The sequence below is a fragment of the Botrytis porri genome, assembly GCF_014898465.1.
Source record: "Botrytis porri strain MUCL 3234 chromosome Unknown BPOR_006, whole genome shotgun sequence".
Taxonomy (NCBI): Eukaryota; Fungi; Ascomycota; class Leotiomycetes; order Helotiales; family Sclerotiniaceae; genus Botrytis; species Botrytis porri.
Genome location: NW_024066080.1, coordinates 1863762 through 1884095, shown reverse-complemented (window position 1 = coordinate 1884095; position 20334 = coordinate 1863762). Strand labels below are relative to the sequence as shown.

Here is a 20334-nt window from a genome sequence, read left to right as displayed (position 1 = left end):
CAATATCCAAATTTCATCTGACCATTAAAGTTCCAATGCAATAAGATACCTGCAGTGATAGGGGTAAGTTAAACCTATGAAGAAGCGAATACTAAGTCTGATTTGATAGGCGAAAACTAACAAACCTCAGAAGATTGTCGACAATAACAATCATAAATTTATTCTGAAATGGAAGAAGTGATATATATTATAGTGCTTACTCATCTTCTTCTGTTAGACTGACCACTAAAACAAGTTACTGCCGGAGATCAATACGGAGTGGGTGTGTTCACCCGTCAGTTTCCGTCTAATATCCTCGGTTATCATAGCAGTACATACATAAATAGCATCTAAACAAAAAAGATGGGGATCAGAACTTAGATCTGTTGGTACTCGCTCAGGCTCAAGTTTTTCAGAATAACAAGGGATTAAAAAAAAGTAGCCAGCTATGGAAAGTGATTATTTTTTGCTCTTCATTCTTCAAGCTCATGGTATATCCCCTAGAATTACAAGGTCTGTTGCGGTCATGGTAATAACTACCCGCGCCCTCCTCGAAACGCCCATTTTAATCATATGTTTGAGCTCATATTACATCTCACTGAAATTTTATATTCAATGAAATCAGAATAGAAGAGTCTTGATCCCTTCATGGACACCTACTTCCTAAATGCTGCAGAAATGTCGGCTCTTGTCCATTCAGCAATAATCTCTCCATCATAAACATCTCTGCTGATTGTCAAAATTCTATCGTCGACTCTTTCGTACAATCTCTCGCATTGTTGGTGCACCTTGATAACAAGTTCTCGACTGAGTCCTGGATCATCTGCATCGCCGAAATGTTTTTCGACTCGCTTTTTGAGAGTTTCGATACCTTTTCGAATCTCCTTAGCATCATAACCAGCAAGGATTTTCTTGAAAGTTGATTTAGAGTGACTAGGCATCGAGGAAATTCTTGAAGCCGATTCACCAGGTTGTCTTGAAAGCATAAGACTCTCAGTGCTTTCTAGAAAATCGAGAAGCTTTCCTAAAGGCCTACGAATCACAGCACCAAGATACAATGTCATGTGTTCATCCATTTCTTGGCTAGCATTCTCGCGCCATTCTTCAAGTATCGGATTGGAGCGAACATCCACTTCTTCAAGGTAGTGGTTCATATTTTCGATGAGTAAAATCTGATAGTTGAGGGCCTCCTTGTCCTCTGGATCTGCGCCTGCAGTCTGGGCACTTGGGTTCTCTCTTGCGATGACTTTTAGAGACTCAAACATGGTTTTGTTCAATCGCGAATATGCATTATTTACGATTTGTCGAACTTCGAGGCCATCGGCGGACATCAGCATCGTTTCTATTGCCAGCGAGAATGAAGGGAATATCCTTATGAAGCCAATAACACCTTTTCGCTTCTTTATTTTGACTTTGGTGTCTTCGATGGCGCGTATTTGCTCATCGACAAACTTGTTAAAAAGGCCCAGTAAACGAGCATGTAGTTTTTGAAGTGTGCGTGCCAGGTATTCCTGGCTCGATTCCTCGAGGTCGACAAGCTTGCGTTCAATTGAAACGAGTATTCCGACACCTTGCCTATTCAAAGAATTAGTGAGGTTTTCTGATTAGTTTAATGATAGTGGACTTACAATGGATCAGATTGGAGGGACCAGTCTACGAGTGCTTGCATATCACCAGCCCAGAAAGCGTAAATTTCTTCCATGGTCTGCACGACACGTTTTGCCAAGATCCGGTTCGGGTCCATAACTTTTGGCCTTCTCAAGTCACCACCTCGTCGCAAGTCTGGTGGTGCAGCAGCGATGGAATCTGCAAAATCGTGTTGCTCTAGTGATGTGATATGGAAAAATTCGACAATAAAATTTTGCTCCATGCTCATGATTGGAATCATTTCATCAAGGGCACCCGTAAATACTTCGTTTGGAGGTAGTCGACCATCCGCCTTATCTGAGCTAGCTTTGTTGCCGCCGTCGCCAATTGGGGATCGTATCTTTGCTAACGTTTGACTTCTTTTCACCGTCAGTTTTCTGGCCGTCGTGGTTGCGAGGCCTTCGGTATGTTTTTCAGTTTGTGATGTAAACAAGATATCAGATTCATCCCCATGTGCTTTCCTAGCGATCCGCTTCCAGGCAAAAACAGCGTCCCTGAACTCGTCCTGGTACAAAGGTTTGCATGCAGACTCGTAATCTAACAAAAATCTCTCCCATTCATCGGGGGCAACCTCTCTGGAGAACAACATCAGTGGACTGTATCTCCAAAGGGCATTTCTCGCAAGATCATGATGACGTGGGTCAAGTTGGCCCTTCCCAGCTGCTCTACTGATATTACCACCCTTTTCTCTGTCTAACGCTTTTCTCGTTTCGTCAATTGCAGCGCGGAATTTCATTTGTAAGAAAGAATGCAAGCGCTGGAGAAACTCAACGCTCGTAACTCGGTATACATCTTTTTTCTCTTGCAGGACTCGCATGCTTCCAATCTCGCTATTGCCGAAACCTCCAGTCTTCCCAGAACGAACGCTGCCATCTTCGCTTCTTCTGGGACCAGAAATACTGAGTGAAGGATCAATAGTGACCATAGCTTTAAATAATACAACTAGGGACTTTTCAATCAACTCGAGATCATGAGGTCGCTCCAGCGATGCTGTCTTGAGGCATTCAAGCTGTGATGATGAAATCGATATCGTGTCCAATAAAGATTGAAGCTCAACTTGCAAGAGCTTTTGATTGGCTGTTTGTACTTGCAGACCTTGTGACTGGGCTTCGATGTAGGCAATGTCCTCGTTGAGTGTCTGAAATATTTTATTAATACACAGAGTTCTCCAGAAAAGCATTTATGGGAATAACTTACGCCGAGCTCCACAAGATACAATGTGAGCAAACCATCAAGTTCGTCACATTCATCCATACATGTATCTAGTCCTCTTTTGATCGCTTCAACTCGCTCATCCTCCTCTTCTAATCGGTTTAGCCAGCCTCTAGCTTGAACCTTGTTGAGCTCTCGCTCAACATCATCCTTTAAAGTATCGATGACTTTTGTATGAACACCTTCTCCTACCCATCCAAACTCATCCCAAGCATTGACAAGATCCGAGCCTCGACCATCCAAGAAACTTGGGTCAATACCTAAAGACGCAAGCTCTTTTTGCATAGCCTCGGAGGCAGATTTTGGCCGCCTAGGTTCGCGAACCTTTGGCTTGTCGAGTGATCCTGTATCAGATGTCTTTGAGGGAGCTTCAACAGTGCTAGGTATATCTTTGTCAGGGACTGTGATCTTGACTTCGGGAACAACTTCAGGATTAGGTTTACGTGCAGCTGATTTCTCTGGGAGGGCTTCAACCGGAGGAGATGGAACTTCGGGCGAAGCAGCGGGCACAGCAGCAGGTACAGTAGCAGGGATGGTATTAACTGTAGTCGCACTATCACTACTTAAGGCCCGAAGCAAGGAAGGCGCTGGAACCACACCGGTTATACCATCAGGGCCGTTGGGAGACTTAGCTGCCAGTGCTGCTTCTCTAAGACGTTCGGCAGCACCACCAGCACGAGGCTTAAATCCGTTTGCATTTTTAGCGGCCCTAAGGAAAGTACTCGCAATGTCACCCTTGGATTTCTTTTTAATCATTGGTCCTAGGCCCGGGCGCAGTTCCTCATCCTCTTGCTCCTCTGCTGAAGGTGAAATGGGGCTAGTAGGTGAAGCAATAGGAGAGACGGGGGAATTCACAGCCGGCGCAGGTGTAGGAGCTGGCGGAGTTTCGTTCTTGCTGCTATCTCCCATATCATCGCGGGGTGTTTCCAATGCTGCTGGCTCTGTGAGCTTGCTATCGATGCTGGCATTTCCATTAGTATCTCGTTCGCGAGGTATCGATCGTTCACTGCTCCGAGTAGGAGGACGCATATCATCTCTCCGCATGCCAGGACTGGCTAATGGCGCCGGCACAATATTGTCCATGGAGTCCGCACTACGCAACCGAGATGCATCTCCAATATTTGGCATTGGCGGCCGACGTCTCTCCGGTGGAATAGTTAGTGGAGCAGGCATTGGCGGCGCATCCGCTGACCTGTCTCGTTTCGGACTTGGAAATCCGGCTTCAGGAGGACCGCGTTGGGAATTCGGCGTAACACTCCTATCAGGAAAGCGACCAGGTGTGTTAGGTAACCCATTGGTACCACCGCGCGAGCGAGGTGGTAAGCTACTGCTGTCGTCACTGCGCCCAAAAGACTCCTGGCTTGGATTAGCCCCCTCCAGTCTACGCAGACTTGCTTGACTCTGTTGAGGTGTAACACCAGTTAGCTTAGCACCGGGATTTGGCGAAACATCGCGCGGTGGTCGCATAGGAGGTCTGGAGTTTTGTTGTGGAAAGGCTGGACTAGCATTGGGCGGCATTTGACCTGGTGGGCGTTGCATAGCATCTCGGCTAGGTTGGCTACGAAGTACTGGCTCTCGGGACGGATCGCGTTTGAACGGTCGACTTTGATTCTGTTCATAAGGAGAAGATGCGGAAGAGGATGGCTGCTGGGGTTGCGAGGGCCGCCGCATCTCTTGGGGGGGAGGTTGTTGTGGTCGTGCAGCAGAAGAGATACCAGACAATTGTTCTCTTTCTCTTGAGTCGAACCCAATGAGTTCTGGCGCTTTTCCGCCAGTATATTTTGTGTAAATCTTGACCAAGCTTGCGATGAAGAATTGCTTTTCTTTCTGTGTATTGGCCTGCCAATAATAGGGCTTTCCAATTGTTACAATGAATCCCATTCCACCAGCCCATTGCTTGCGTTGCTCTTCTTCAGCGCTCGCAGGCACTGCTCCACTAAAAGACTCTACCGCAGATAGATCATCGAGCATCCAAGTTTTGCCTATTGAAAAGCTTCCGTTCGCATTCTCCCTAGCTTTGTGCATACGGACTCGTCCAGATTTGCGCACTGCAACAATTATAAGACGAGGTTTTTTGGCATCTGGATTTGCGTTCAAAGGAGGGGGGGTAGAGGGATAGGCAGCATCCTCAATGATTCTTATGTGTGTGATGTATGATTCCAATACTAGATGACCGATGGGTTAGCTGGCACCTTCAGCGCAAACTGGGCTAATCTTACAGGAGCCATCTGGATCCTTTTTCCCAAAACAGCTTTCAATGATTCGTCTCTTCTCATCTTCGAATCTTTCCGCCCTACTCATACCACTCCTGTCGCTGCCAGTGACCCCGCTAGAGCCAGTTCGTGTAGAGCCGTCCATGTGGCAGGCGGAGCCACGTTCGTTAAATCGAGACGACTGTTCTGTGTATCCTTTTCAATCATTTATTCGTGATGGCGACTTGGGAGTTGTTCTGCGGTTGGCTCGAAAATCATTTTTTGGAGTTCTTAAATAGCAATCAAAAGTCCCAGCACAACCCACATAGATAGAAGAGTATATGAGGTGCAAGTCAAATATTAGGTTATTTGGTGCTTACAGTTTGACTCCAGCTTTCTAAGTCCTGTTCCCTGACATCAAACCAGCAAGCACGCAGCCACCATTCGCATTACATAATCAAGGACCTTCGAAACGGGCATAATAAGATCCGACCTTTGGCCATACCTTCCCTATTGAATCTTTCAGTTCAATCATCAATCATGAATGTCGATAAAGTGTTTTGGCAGAGAGATCACGAACAATCTGGTAGTTTAATTGAATCTACAGTATTCTGATATGCAAAGGGTCAAGGATAGCGAGGCTTTAAGAATGGCTCCCTCTATGCCTACTGATGAGTCCTCTTACCTTCAAAATCTTCATGAATTCTCACCAGGCTCTTGATAGTCGAGGCGGACTCGGACGCCGCATCAAGCCAAAGGACACTAATCTTATTACAGATTAGCCGCTTTTTATCATTTCTCCCTCCCTTGGGAACTTTTTTTTTCTGCCGATAAGCTGGACTTTTTTATTTTTTGCGGCCGATACCCAAACCAATATTTCTTCAATTCCACTCATCTAAGTATGAGGCCAAAGCAGAACAAACGCAACATGGCGGCGGATAATGCCAATATGCAGGCATTGGGAAAGAGAAGAACACCTGCTGGTCAACCACAACCAGATTGGCTTTTCCCTGCTGGCTCTGGTGCTGATGCCAATCAAGCCCCAGCTAACAAATTTGGCAATGAAGGACGTTCGAAAAACAAACAGGACAAAAAAATTGCACAAGATCTACTCAACCGTCGAGATGCAGGCGAACCCCCAAAGTCTGGAATTCCTTCTCATTTACTCGACCTTGTCGGCAAATTCCTCGAACAGCACGAACTCATGCAAACTAGTCGCACTTTGAAGACTGAACGTCGCAACCGAGAGGACGCAACTGCAGGAGGCAACAGCACTACCACCTCCCTTGAAGATATCTATAATGAATGGCAGGCGTCTAAAGAGGAGATTGCGGCACTCAAAGCTGCGGCCACTCAAAAGAACGAACCCCCAAAGCCAAAGGCAGCCAAGGCAACCAAGGCTTCTGCTGAGGATACCTCGAGCAGCAGTAGTAGCAGCAGTGACAGTAGTGATTCGAGCAGTGAGGAAGAGAGTGAAGAGGAAAGCGATGTCGAGATGGCGGATGCTCCACCAGCCAAGAAAAATGCTTCCCGAAGATCTTCCTCTTCCTCTTCTTCCTCCTCGTCTTCCTCTTCGAGCAGTTCCGATAGTGATGCCGATGATGAAGATGATGCGCCATCAGTTGTCAAATCCCCCTCACCGAAACCAAAGGTCAACACTTTAAAACGAAAAGCTACTTCGGATAGCGATTCATCGTCTTCCGATTCGGATTCAAGTTCAGATGAAGATGCCCCAAAATCCAAGAAGGCCAAGACAGCTGCAACTGACAAAGAGTCTTCAGCATCTTCATCGGAATCTAGCTCTGAAGATGATTCTAGCTCTACTGATTCGTCCGACTCGGACTCCGACTCCGGTTCTGATTCCGATTCTTCTACACAATCAATTGCGAAGAAAACTCCATTGCCTGATTCCGATTCATCTTCCGACTCCAGTTCCGACTCTGATTCCGAAAGCGATGCTGGCAAAGTTACAAAGAAAGAGCCAGGCGCTAGCTCAGACTCCAGCGAGACTCTTTCCGAAGGCAAGGGCTCATCTAATGACAAAGTACTAGATCCCCCATTGCCACCAATGCCTGCCGCGAAGCTTCCTAGAAAACAAAATACACCATTTTCTCGCATTCCAAAAGACACCAAGGTCGACCCAAGATTGGCCAGTAACGCATTCGTACCATATGACTATGCGTTAAAGGCTCATGAGGATTTGATTGTTACCAAAGGCAAGGGTTTCACCAAGGAGAAGAACAAAAAGAAGCGTGGAAGTTACAGAGGCGGTTTCATTGATGTTGAAGGAAAAAAGGGTATCAAATTTGAGGACTAGAGATTTACCTTTTGGATTGGTAGCTCGATAATGAATGGATGCCAACGTTTTAGCACAAGAAAGATTTTAGACCTTTCAGGCGATCAATTGGCTGGGTAGCAAAGGAGCGTTTGGCGCAAGTTCACATAATAGAGTAGTTTTGCTACATTCATAATACAAAAGTTGTCCTCTGTACATGATACACTTTCAGACTTCGTCTTCCGCACACCGACTTCCTCTTCGTGAATGTTTTGAGACCAACCAGATCTGGAAAGTAATGTTCACGTCTTGAGGCTTAATTTTAAGACTTCACGTACTGGATGTGTTCATGTATTTCACAAGAGAACATGTTCTCCACTCAGATGACAATTCTGAAGTGCTTGGGCCAATATTTATGACACCGATCTTCCAATTATTCAGAGCTGAGCTCTAGTAGTACTGTATGTATGTGCTGTTCAAGCGCTGGTGAGTATTCGGCGAGCTTCGTATAGCCCCGTGTGAACAGCAACTGAAGGCATCCCCAATGTAAAAAGGCCACCGGTAATGGGCCAAGCTCGGCAGTCCAACTCAGATGGTCAATGTCAACTGTAGCTTGTGTATATACTAGGTACCCAGCTAGTATAAGTTCCAGTGCCATGGTTACACAAAATCGCCTTGAATTCAGCCTTGCATTGCCATGCTCGGTCCATGATAAGCCTGCTTATCTTGATAACTACCAGGTGGAATCCCCTCATCAACTATCAGCCATCGATGCTTGTTTACGATCCCTTTTGAGCTTTTTATAACAATTATTATAGAATGTAACCAGGACATCGCTTCTTCCTCATTCGATTCGCCCTTGAACAACCACATACAAAAAGAGTCCTCTATTTTGAATAAGTTTCAGTACATAATTTGACAATCGCCTGCAATTACAACTCAACGCAGGTCTAGCGCTCTCATCACACAAGCACGAGGTCCGCAGCCAATAGGAGCTCTAAGCCCTTTCGCAAACACACAGTAATCTCACTGATCAGGGTGGCTGAGCTTCTCACAAGGCCACTCGAGCATGCGACATCTTGATAATTTTCGCAACTAACATCTCCAACATATTCGGGCAATCTGGCAATGACAATCTGTACGGATACTTATAGCTTGTAATTCACTCCAGATCTACAGTCCTGTTAGGCTGCACTGCTTGTAGAACATCGTGATATTCGTGCTGGATGGGATGGGTGTTTTGTGCTCTATATTGAAAGACGGCGAGGGAGCGCCGGACAGCGAAATCAAAGAGGTCCAGAGAGAGAAGCCGAGATCCAGTATCTTGAAGATGCCCCAATCTGGAAGACCCGGGACAAGAGCAAAGGAAATCTGGCGTCTTGCGATTGAGAAAAGAGAATTCGACACCCCAGAAGATTATGATAAAGCTCTTCAGTCTCTTCAGCTGGCTGAACGGAGAACTGCATTTGATGCGAAAGCTGAAGAATTGGCTTCAGAAGTGGAAAAAAAGGCGGCCAAAATTGTTCAGAGAATCAGAAATTATGATTGGGATAATACTCATGGAAAATCTGTCGACGCGGAAGATCTCGCTACTGAGAAGAGAACTCAAGGAGAGCACTTTCTGGGAAACGTGGATCTGATCAATGGCACGGAATTAATGAAGATTGCAAAACGAATGCCAAAAGGAGCTCATCTTCACATTCATTTCAATTCATGTTTACCAGCACGATTCTTGATACAACAAGCGAGAGATATTGATGCAATGTACATCCGTAGTACTCTACCTCTAACGTCACGAGAAAATTACACAGCTTCACGAATCTCTTTTATGGTAATGACACCTCATGAAGCGACCCACGTGAAAGGAGAGGAAAAAGAAACCTTTGTTCCTCTGGGAGATGTCACAGATATTGATTATGTCCCCAACAGATGGATGCCATACAAGCAATTTCAAAGGCAGTTCAATTTTGTGGACGAAAGTGATACAAGGTTGAGCGGCACGACTGGTGCTGAAATATGGCTCGAGAGAAAAATGTTGATTTCGGAAGACGAGGCCCATAGTTGCTCTCAAACTAGTCGCGGGTATGTACACACATTCGATGGGAAAATTCATGGCTAATAAATTTAGCATCTGGGAGAAGTTTAATTATAGGACTCAGATGATGAAAGGATTGTTCGCTTATGAGTCCGCATTCAGGAACTACACCAAGGAGTGCATTAAAGATTTCGTCGAAGATAACATTCAGTATGCTGAAATACGCCCGAATTTTATGGCTACAAATTCTCTCAAGTCTGATGATGGCACAAGAACTATTGGCAATGAGGGGATTATGAATATTATCAACGAAGAGCTCCACCGGACTATGCAGGAGATTCGAAGCAAAGGCCAGTACTTTGGGGGCATGAAAGTCATTTATTGCACACCTCGCTCATTCGATAGAGGTAAAATCGAGATAGCGTTAGACGAGTGCATTGATTTGAAGAAGAAGTATCAGAAACTACTTTGTGGTTAGTCTGCTTTGAATGTCTAGCACACACACATCCACTAATGAGAATCTAGGGTTTGATCTTGTGGGCCATGAGGAGATGGGAAACGAGCTTCGACATTTCGTGCCCGAGTTTCTTGCATTTCGTCGGAAATGTCGAGATCAAAAGCTAGATATACCATTTCTATTCCATTGTGGGGAGACGCTAGAGGTTGGCGGAAAAGTGGACGGCAATCTTTTCGATGCAATATTACTAAATGCGAAGAGAATAGGGCATGGTTATGCAGTCGCAAGACATCCTATTCTCATGGAAATATTCAAAGAAAAGAAAATTGCCATCGAATCATGTCCTATCTCCAACGAGGTTCTTGGCCTCACTCCGAACATTGCGGGACACAACCTTCCGGTATTACTGGCAAACGATGTGCCTTGTACGATTAATAGCGATAACGCTACATTCTATAGGCATGTTCTCTTAATTCCAATTGAACAAACGTTCACTGACAGATAATAGATCATCCTTATCTCACGACTTTTATCAAGTAATGATTGGCTCTGAATCAATGTCTCTTCATGGCTGGAAGCAACTTGCAGAGTGGAGTTTAGAGTATAGCTGCATGAATGACGAGGAGAAAAAAAACGTTACTAAGGAATGGACCACGAGATGGAGAGATTACTGTCAGTGGATTGTTGATAAGTATAGCTGGGTAAATGAATGGACACCAGCATCTGATCGACATTGATTATTCACAAAAATGATCAAGGAAGCGATTGAAGTTACACAGCCATCGTTCCTTGTCCAGGCTCTTTCGTTGATTTCACCTTCAATTGATACCACCGACTACATGTAAGATGAGGCTATGGCCTAGGAGTCAGAAAACGGGTGGGACGAGATGATTGCGGGCGTTGAGGCGCACGAGATTTTGATATACGAGTCACAACGAGAGACAACTTCCTACTTTGGATTTTGGGTGTATTATCTTGATTATTATACTTGATGGCTCTTACTACATTTTTACCATATTATTTAATTATGAGATTCTTGTCTCGGAATTTGGCCCTCATACATCTATCCTTGAACTTGTACAGACCGTGATTTGATGAGCAATAAGAAGCGAATGACTCCAGCCATTGCATTCAGCCTCGAAACGATCACATGCCTAGACGAGTACCTACAGATAGGCATCTACAAACCTATGTAGTATGATTTCGAGTTCCAAGACGGCGCCACGGCATTATTGAATAATAGCTGGTCATTGTTTTTTATCCAATCGTTATTTGATGGTGACGAGAATAGAAGATAGAATCAATATATGCAGTAGTTGCTCTGTCTCATCAACCATGGATAGACGAGCAATATCTTTCACCAACCATGAACGCCGCGTATAACAAGTACCCCTTCATTTGCGAACGAGGAATGCCCATTTCCTCCCACAATCTAAATGATTGGGGGTAGGTTCAAACAAATCGCTTTTCTTCTTCAGAGTTCCCGTTTACTGTGCCGCCTCCTTACCTGTCTCTAATCAACTGCGAAATTTCGTGCATGCATAGCCGCCACGAATGTAGATTTTGCCGACTTTGAATGGGTGGCAGCAACATAATGGTAGATGCGTGTTGACAAACGGAAAATCTACAAACGAAACAAAAATTTAGATGAACATGTGGTTAGGAAACCTTGAAGATGCGAAACAATGGGGTACTAAAAGACACTGCTAGTCTCTTTACCGAGGCCCATTTGAATCATTTTGTCAATACCTGAAAAGTTAGGTTTTGCATAGGCTGAAAGCGTATTTAGAATTTAATAGTGTGTTTATAATAATAAGAATATTCAATTCAAAATACAGCCTTAAAAAAATATATGAAAAAAAAGAGATATTAGTATGAATTAGAATTCAAGGAATCGATTGATATAAAAAAAATTCAAATTATCTCAAAAATTGAAATTTATATTCAATATAAAAGTATTTGAATAAGAAAGATTAAATATTAAAACTATATTATTATTTAAGTTTATTCAAATAATTTTATATTGAATATAAATTTCAATTTTTGAGATAATTTGAAAAAATTTATATCAATCAATTCCTTAAATTATAATTCATATTAATATTTCTTTTCTTTTCTTTTTATTAATCTTTTCAAGGTTTTGTATTGAATAAAAGAATTCTATAATTTTTATATACTAATTAAGGAAAACTTGATTAATCATATATCCTAATATTTAAAGTATAAATAAAAATAGCTTAATTATTATAATTAAATTAATTATAATTTTATTAAATTGAATTAGAATTTCAGTTTTTGATATAATTTAAATATAATTATATTAATCGATTTGTTAAATTTGAATTAATAATTTTCTTCTTTTCTTTTTTATTTCATTTATTCTTTTAAAGTTATATACTAAATTGAATTTTTTTTTTTAATATTATAAAAACTAATTCTTAATTCGAAATAAATAAGATAAGAAATTCTTATCGAAATTCTCTCACTTATTAGTAATTGATTTATATATAAAAAGAAAACTATTTAAAAAAGATTATATATTAGAATTTAAATATTAATACATTTCTTATAGAAAATTCTAAAATAAATTCTAAAATCATATTAATAATATTAACAATAAAAGCTTTCTAATAATATAATTTTTCTTATAAAATTATTATCAATTATATAATTCTATATAATACAATTTTTCTTTTTAAGATTTCTATATATATATTATAAGTTATAAATTTTAGAAATTCTTTTTGAACTATATAAAACCTAACTTTTCAGGTATTAGCAAAATGATTCAAATAGGCCTCGGTACTCTTGAGAGTAGTAAATATCCACTTATAGGGCTTGGCCTTCACTATTATATGGATTTGGTTTAGACGGAACTCACGGGAGGGAATCCCAGTGACTTTAGAGTAGTCTGAACGCTGAACGGACGCTAAAAGCTAGGACATCATCGCTAAATTCCCATGACAACTTCAGAATTAACAGGAAATTTAAACTTTAGAGAGTTTTGAGAATATACAAAGGATTCGAATTATCTAATCATATGATAAGACTCTTTTCAGTAGCCAAGAAGGGACATCTAAAGTATATCTTATACCAGCGCCCACGAGTCCCAAATTCATGGCACCGCAAACAGACCTTCATCATATAAGAGAAATGTGCGATGTAGGCTGACTAGGTGGGTGTGTAAATATAGGCACAGCCCTCTGACACATCCCCTGTAATGGTCTCCTCAACCCACGCGCGACTGGCTCCGCATTTTTCAGCTCCCAGGGCTTGTGAGACGCGATTGCTCTTTTGGGCCCCTTGTTGAAGATGGAGGGGGTATGGAATCGGATGATATATACTAGGTAGGCAAGCTTGCATGAGGCTCTGTGTATGATAAATACCACTTATTTTTGATCTTCTCCTATGAACAATAAATATACGAGGATTTCTTTTCTTGGGAGAGTAAAGAGTCGAACGAATATAAGAAGGATAAGATATTGAAAGAGTGGTCTTAGGGAAGGGGAAAACTGAAATTTGCGACTTTGAGACGTGTGTGAGAAAGGAGGAAAGAGAAAGCAAAACGGCAGGCACAGTCCTTACATTTGACTCGAAGTCGAACCTCGAAGGTTTGAGACGACAGCCATCAGGCGTTGGAATTTCGGCACAGTAAGGTTATTCGAGATGACGAATTCATGGTTTCCCTCAGGGAAAGAGGTTCGGTATGTTAAATGTCATATCATTATTCGCGCGAACTTCTCATATCCTGTCCATAAACTAATAACTACCACAGCGATGGATGGCGATTAGATATTGTGTCGCTATTGGCAGTCATAGGAGAATCTGCTATGGCTGACCACTCTCAAACTATGACCTCATCTTGGATGTGCATGCTCCCTCGAATCATTCCTGCCCCACAAGTCCTCCTCAAATCTTCGCGTCCCTCTCGAATGCCACAAGTGAACGCTGCTGTGGTCGGTGTACACAATGGGGTATATGTGCAATCACTCAACTTCTTCCCAAACATCATACATCCAATAGAAAACCTCAAGCCTTTTGAGTTCAAGGTCTTCGTAATCAAGCATAGGAATGCCTCTCCTCCGGTGGTGACTCCACCCACACCCGCGAACAAGCAGAGACAGGTTTCGGCTTCTAGCAGTATCGAAACTTCACATTTAGAGAGCGGCACAACGCTTCAGCCTCGACGTCGGGATACGCTCAGAGCCAGAATCACCCATCGTGGAACCAATGTCGATGACAAGAAACCCCACGTACCAGCTAGATTCTGGTCACCTCTCAACTGTCTTTCTCTGATATCATTCTTCTTGACCATTGGACTTTTTATATGGGCGATATTGACCCACGACGGAACAGCATGTGTTGCACTCTTTACCATCTCCCTTGCCTCATCAATTGTCGGTTACGCATCTTATTGGTCACCTGCTCTCATGAATCGCAACAACAATAGTAAAGTTCCGTTGGGCGATGTCGTAATCCGCACCAGGGAAGGAGCATTCATCGTAGTTAGATGCGATGAAGAAGTTGCCCGAGAACTATACAACGGAACTGAGGAATGCCAATACTATGTTGACACAGATCCCTACCGAGTACTTGTCGGCATCGGTACTTGCCTCCTCATGATTTCGGTCGTACTTCTTGGAAATTGTGATTTCCAAATGCAAATTTCTATCGGCGCGTCCTATATTGTCCTCAACGGTGCATACTGGGGGGTAGCTTTGATGAACAAGAGGAGATTCTGGGATCTGTCGAGCTATGAATGGACGGATGTTACGCCTGAGTCTGCACAAGGAGCATATCTGGAACAGGACGCGAACGATGTTGAAGGAAGGCCTTCTTTCACTAGAACATTATGGTACGCGATCCGAGAGACAAAGAAAATCGGATGGGTGAAGACAAGTGGGGCTGCACCAACGACAGCGAAGTGGGCGAAATGGTTAGAAAAAGCAGAAGACGCGGCTATCAGAGGGGATTGGAGATGGGATGCTGTCCGTCAGAAAGATGCAACAGTTGGCGAATCAGATTCAGTGCCGCAAGCTGAAGCGGCATTCAAAGACACGGCTACCGAACATGCGCCTGCAGTCCAAGTTCCGATGCAAGATCGGATCGATACTGAGTGAATTTACGACCTACGCTTATTACCTATATATATACAAAATCGCCCACTTCCAGCACCAACTCACGGGCTTGATAGCGCAGTAGGCAAGTCCGTGTTCCCAATGAACGCCTGTTGAGTTGGTGTGTAACAGAAAAAACGTACGGAAAGCCGATGTTTCTGGGAGCGACCCCAGTTTTGCTATTTTGATGGTCTATATATATTTTTTTATTTTGGGTCTGAAGGACATCAGATAATAAATATATGGCTTGCTTCAGATGGGGGATAATAATTTGATAAATGTGTTCGAGATACCCTGATATTGAAGAGATGACTATATGGTCACTTTGAAGATTGATTAATAATTGGATGATTTATGTTGGTAGATTTAGCGTTAGCGTTGCATCTTTGGCTATGTTACATGAGGGAAGAGATCTCGGTGCGTTCTCAGGGTTGCTTAGATATCTCACCTCTGCTTTTGCTTCTATCTAGTGGTACGTTGGTTCTCATCATTGCTAGGTCAGATTAGAGGCTAGAATAGATGGATCAATAAAACTTCATGTATATTTTCAGATGATAATGGGTGTTGGTTCGAAGGAATCTCTCGTGTTTGTGCGCTGGTCTAGACTATCTATCATCTTTCCTGGTATTTGAGTTTTCGCGTTCTGGATTGTCTTGTCTGTTCACTTTCAGTATGGTTATGTTTCCTATCTGAGTTTCAACCTTTCAGGTTTATCCCGTCTTGATCTCAACTTCAGATATTCAATCGAGGGCTTCCGATTTCGCTTCTTTCCACGCTAGTGCCCTCAACTTAGTCTCCCTCAAACTCACTACCTATCTAATTCTCTAAATTTTTCTATTCCTAAACCTTCAACTTCCTCAGCCCAGCGGCGAGTTCTATCGAGCTTCACCCTAGTCCAAGAAGACCTGAGCAACAATCATGAGTCTAATCACCTCAAGGGCAAGTTTCACATGCAGGCCATCAAGAACGTATTACTGACCGAGAGATAGTCCCCCGTTCATCTGGTCATCGATCCCGAAGGTGACCTGACGATCAAACTTGCAGAAAAGCATTACTCCTATTCCATTCGTGGAGAAAGATCAACAACAATGACAGTTCTCGCCACATAGCTTGTGTCTAGGATGGTTCTTAGCACAAGCTCGGATGTCTATGGAACCTCGATTAAACGGAACCCCGAAAGAGTTCTCGTAGTCGAGGATGGGTGTATTAGAAATTTAGAACTTTGGTTCCGAATCTTGCACGGTGCCACGAGTGAAGAGATCGAACACCTGCAGGATCTTTCCATTCGAGACATTTGGGAAGCTCTTCACGTATGCGAATACCGCGATCTTGATATCGATAAGTTGAAACATTGGTTCCACGAATGGATGAAGAAGAAAGACTATAAGACTTTGACGGGTGATGGAATGAATGAGTTGATGACTCCGTGGTTTATGCTGGATCATTCACCTGCTTTTGCGTGGATAACTTACCATTTTCAAAACCATTCCCTCATTGATTGAAGTCTAGATTCATATTTTACCACTTGCACAGAATCCCATCAATGTATATGATACCATTCGCATCCAAACACAACACCAAGTAAATACACAGATTGTATCCAGCATTTCGTTGCATCATTGCGGATACTCGTATCAAAAGTTTCCCAATAAACTTATCAGGATAACAGGAACGAAGCTCGCTGATCTAATGAAATACATGCATATTTCAGTTCCATCCAAATACTATAGGAACAACTATGCCGTCTTTTACTGAAGCCTGTAGTATAAGATTTGAGTCGAGTTTTGTATATGCTTTCTTATACATCACTTTCTATAAAGACGCTAAAGTATAGCGATTATCTATCTCATCGCAATATCGTAGGTGAAATGGTCGATGGATATACACATATTGATTTAAACGACATGAGCTAGATACAATGCCTATAAAGATACTCTGCGCATTCGCAAAAGATGATTGATTCAAAGACATTGCAATATCCCATGATTTGAGATACGCTCTCTCGATTTCGCATTGCGTTAGTAACATTATTGAACTTTTGAGCCTACAGTAAAACTACTCATTATCCATGTCCCAGGTCAAGTTGCCAATGAACAAGTTTTCGGAGCCACATGCTCTTCATAGTCAGTCTCCTCGGTGTTTATCTTCTCAGCGGATGCCTCAGGGTGGAGGTTCCTTTGAGCCTTGCTGGTTTTGATTGTGGTACTCTTTTGACTGACAGAGAGAACAAATTGAAATGTTTTATGTATGATGATAAAGAGAAAAAATCTAGTAACGCAGACTAATGCTTCATGCGATGTTGGTGTTGTGGTACGTGGATCGATTTCACACAAGTCAAAGTTTCAGGGGCTTGAAGGAAATGAAATTAAAAAAAACTTCAAAGGAAAAATGTTATCTTTAATTACCTACTTTGTGAGTTGCTCAGTCGGGTTATGCCAATCAGACTTTGAGGACATATGTCGGTCGACTAAGCGGGTATCACAGCCCAAGCACCTCTCCATAAGTAGCATAAGTAATTTGCCTGTCACATAATGTAGGGAAACCAGATGTAAAGGGTATCGGAACCGTCATTATGGCAATGTTAAAATACATATATGGAATACTATACAATCAGAGCTTGCTTGTTGGTTGAAAGAGAGATGAAGCTTTGTTTAATGTCTCTACGGCCTCCTTTTCGATTCTCTTACAAAGTACCTCACACGTTGGGATGTCGTGAATGAGACCAATTACTTGACCAGCGGTCCAAACCTAAAAGATAATTAGCTTGTGAGTTATGAGTGTTTAGATATTGATACGTACTCCGTAGTCGGGATCTCCAGTGGTAAAGACTTCTCTACCTCTCTTGCCGCTCACATAAGGAGCAACCTCCGCAAACTCTCCAGTCTTACTCTCTTGTTCAATCTTTACTGCCTGTGCAGTAACCTTGTTCTTATACAAGCGTGAGGTGTTCTTCCATCTTCGAAGAACGAGCTGGGTATCAACTTCAGAAGCCTTGACAATCTCTTTCTTGATATTCTCGTGTATTGGTGCTTCTACGGTACACATGAATCGTGTTCCCATGTTGATTCCTTCAGCGCCTAGGGAAAGTGCAGCCGCAAGACCTTGGCCATCAGCAAATCCACCAGACGCGATAAAAGGAACATTCAGCGATTGTCTAGCTCTGCTAAGGAGGATGAAGTTCGTGATATCAGTTTCACCAACATGCCCAGCACATTCGAAACCATCGATACTCAGGAAATCAACTCCAAGCTTAGCTGCACTCTCGGCATGTCTGATGGTTGTACATTTATGTAGAACGATTATCCCAGCGGCCTTCAACATCTTTATGACAGGACCAGGACTGTTTCCTGCTGTCTCGACAACTTTAATTCCCTCATCAATAGTGACTTGTGCGTATGCACCGTAACTAGAAGAAATCACGGGTCAGCTTGGTTTTGCAAGTTTTGCGGTTTGAGGGGCATGTTGTACTCGCAATACACAAGCACGGAGCAAATGGCGAATCAACTTGAGATGAGATTGAGATCTGCGGAAACTTACTCCGGGGGATTAATCGAAGGTAACAGCGTGATGTTTACACCAAATGGCTTCTTCGTCATTTCCCTACATCTTCGGATCTCCTTGCGGAGATCTTCTGGAGTGGGTTGCGTTAAAGCTGTGAGGATACCCAACCCTCCGGCATTGCTCACGGCGCTTGCTAACTCCGCATATCCCACCCATTGCATACCACCTTGGACAATAGGTACTACATAGCCCCCGAATCAGTGATATGTCGGTCGGAAGAGAACATGAGGGTGTAACTTACATTCGATACCCAAGGCCTGGGTGAGTTTCGTGTTGAAAGGCATGATGTCGAGGAGTGCTAACGAATGATGAGATGAGATGTAGGTTTGTCTGATCCCACAGGGGTACCGTGGAAGTGAATGTATGGTCTATTCTAACGTCTTTCTTTAGGTATTTCTAATAATATGATTCAAAAGAATGATTATGATTCGAAGTCTAAGAACAAAGTATGTATGGAAGATATAAAAATAATAAAAACCGGTTGGTATTATTGTAGGTAACAAGCTCCTTTCCCCACATTCTTTGGACCGAGGCACGGCAACTAGGTCTAGGCAATACCGGTTCGCACCTGCTAGTTTTGTCTTCTTGAAGTTCTTCAGGTTACGGTAATCAGCTGGATCTCATCTCATGAGATTATTGCTCCGGTGTGTACTTGCTTTGTAAGGTCCAGAGTAGGTTGTTGCTTTTGCTGTTTTTGAGTCTTCCTCATAAAATTTCCCTGTCTCATCATTGTCCCTACGTGCCTACCTAGGTACAACATTCTCAACACTGTGAGCATATGATTGGGTGGTGTATCACACTGTCACGTGTCGTGGTTCTAGACATCGAACAGGTTGCACCGCCAGTTCCACATATTTCACATGAAATTGGTGATACTAATCACTGAGATGAGTAGGGAAAAGCTGTTCCTGGTTGTCAAACCACCAGAACCTGCCGAGTAAGATAAAAGTATATGTCGTCCGACAATGAAATGATATTGATGAGTAACTCTTCAATTATCCTCAGATATTCGAACACTTGGGCAGCAACAGATTCTAGATCCAGTTAATGCGCTGTCGAGAATAGGGCTGCTCAGGTGTTGATGGACCAGGCTTGAATATACTTGTCCTTCTCTCACGCCGCCACGCAATATTATCTATGAACCAAATGTTTCACTGTTAGGTTGTGTACTTCACGGTTTCCCTCATTATCAACTCCTCGTGAAACGGAAAAGGCTCCGTCGATCCCACAAATCCTACGGCGATTAAGTAAGCGGAGCACCCGACGGGATGTGGCATGCTATCCTCTGGGAAGTTTTTGCGAGCTATCTCTATTCTACGAAGTAAGCTATTCTTTCCTTCAACCTCTATCGAGGTGACACAGTCAGTCCACTTGGGAATCCCAATTGACAACCCCTGCCGTACGACTGTTATTTCCAAGTCTTTCTAGACGAAATGCAAGTATCTATCCGTTCTCCAGGTTTCATGAAGCTAGACTCATCCTTTGCCCATCTTCATAAACGTCTAATCCAGGCTTCTGGAGTCTGGTTGGTACATCAGGGCGGTGAAGTGAGAAGCGGTGGACTCACCGTTGAAGAAGCCGCAGGGCTGAGTGCTTGATTCAATGTACGGATGTACTTATCCGTTGCTATCACTGGGGTGTATACTTTTACCCCAACCTACCCTGAAGATCATTGATCAATATGTATAAATATGTATGTAAGCACCCGTTCCTGCAGACACCTCGATCTCATCTCTCCGGAAATCTACAGTAGTGGGAAAGAGAAGGAAATTGAAGATTGAAATCTGGAATACCATTACATCTTTTTCAACGCTCCGAATTGACCAATCATATTGTACGACTTCCGGCTTATATATGGC

At 42.9% G+C, this 20334-nt stretch overlaps 6 protein-coding genes across 6 annotated transcripts; 4 read left to right on the top strand and 2 right to left on the bottom strand.

Moving 5' to 3' along the window:
- Positions 1-635: 635 nt before the first annotated feature.
- EAF01_005071 (uncharacterized protein) lies at positions 636-5196 on the bottom strand (the record flags this gene model as incomplete). Its single annotated transcript, XM_038913326.1, has 4 exons — positions 636-1554; positions 1608-2764; positions 2824-5003; positions 5058-5196. 4 exons carry the CDS (start codon positions 5194-5196, stop codon positions 636-638), a joined length of 4395 nt encoding a protein of 1464 aa, XP_038771412.1.
- Positions 5197-5931: 735 nt separating this feature from the next.
- EAF01_005070 (uncharacterized protein) lies at positions 5932-7347 on the top strand (the record flags this gene model as incomplete). Its single annotated transcript, XM_038913325.1, has 1 exon — positions 5932-7347. The coding sequence occupies one exon, from the start codon at positions 5932-5934 to the stop codon at positions 7345-7347; it is 1416 nt and encodes a 471-aa protein (XP_038771411.1).
- A 1288-nt stretch (positions 7348-8635) lies between these two features.
- Positions 8636-10534, top strand: EAF01_005069 (uncharacterized protein; the record flags this gene model as incomplete). Its single annotated transcript, XM_038913324.1, has 4 exons — positions 8636-9387; positions 9434-9813; positions 9866-10256; positions 10306-10534. 4 exons carry the CDS (start codon positions 8636-8638, stop codon positions 10532-10534), a joined length of 1752 nt encoding a protein of 583 aa, XP_038771410.1.
- A 2929-nt stretch (positions 10535-13463) lies between these two features.
- EAF01_005068 (uncharacterized protein) lies at positions 13464-14917 on the top strand (the record flags this gene model as incomplete). Its single annotated transcript, XM_038913323.1, has 2 exons — positions 13464-13501; positions 13573-14917. The coding sequence occupies 2 exons, from the start codon at positions 13464-13466 to the stop codon at positions 14915-14917; spliced, it is 1383 nt and encodes a 460-aa protein (XP_038771409.1).
- Positions 14918-16035: 1118 nt separating this feature from the next.
- Positions 16036-16416, top strand: EAF01_005067 (uncharacterized protein; the record flags this gene model as incomplete). Its single annotated transcript, XM_038913322.1, has 1 exon — positions 16036-16416. One exon carries the CDS (start codon positions 16036-16038, stop codon positions 16414-16416), a length of 381 nt encoding a protein of 126 aa, XP_038771408.1.
- An 876-nt stretch (positions 16417-17292) lies between these two features.
- On the bottom strand, positions 17293-18951 carry EAF01_005066 (uncharacterized protein). Its single transcript, XM_038913321.1, has 4 exons — positions 18717-18951; positions 18452-18656; positions 17714-18320; positions 17293-17662 (listed from the first exon to the last, which is right to left on the bottom strand). Exons 1-4 carry the CDS (start codon positions 18757-18759, stop codon positions 17525-17527), a joined length of 993 nt encoding a protein of 330 aa, XP_038771407.1. The 5' UTR covers positions 18760-18951; the 3' UTR covers positions 17293-17524.
- Positions 18952-20334: the final 1383 nt, after the last annotated feature.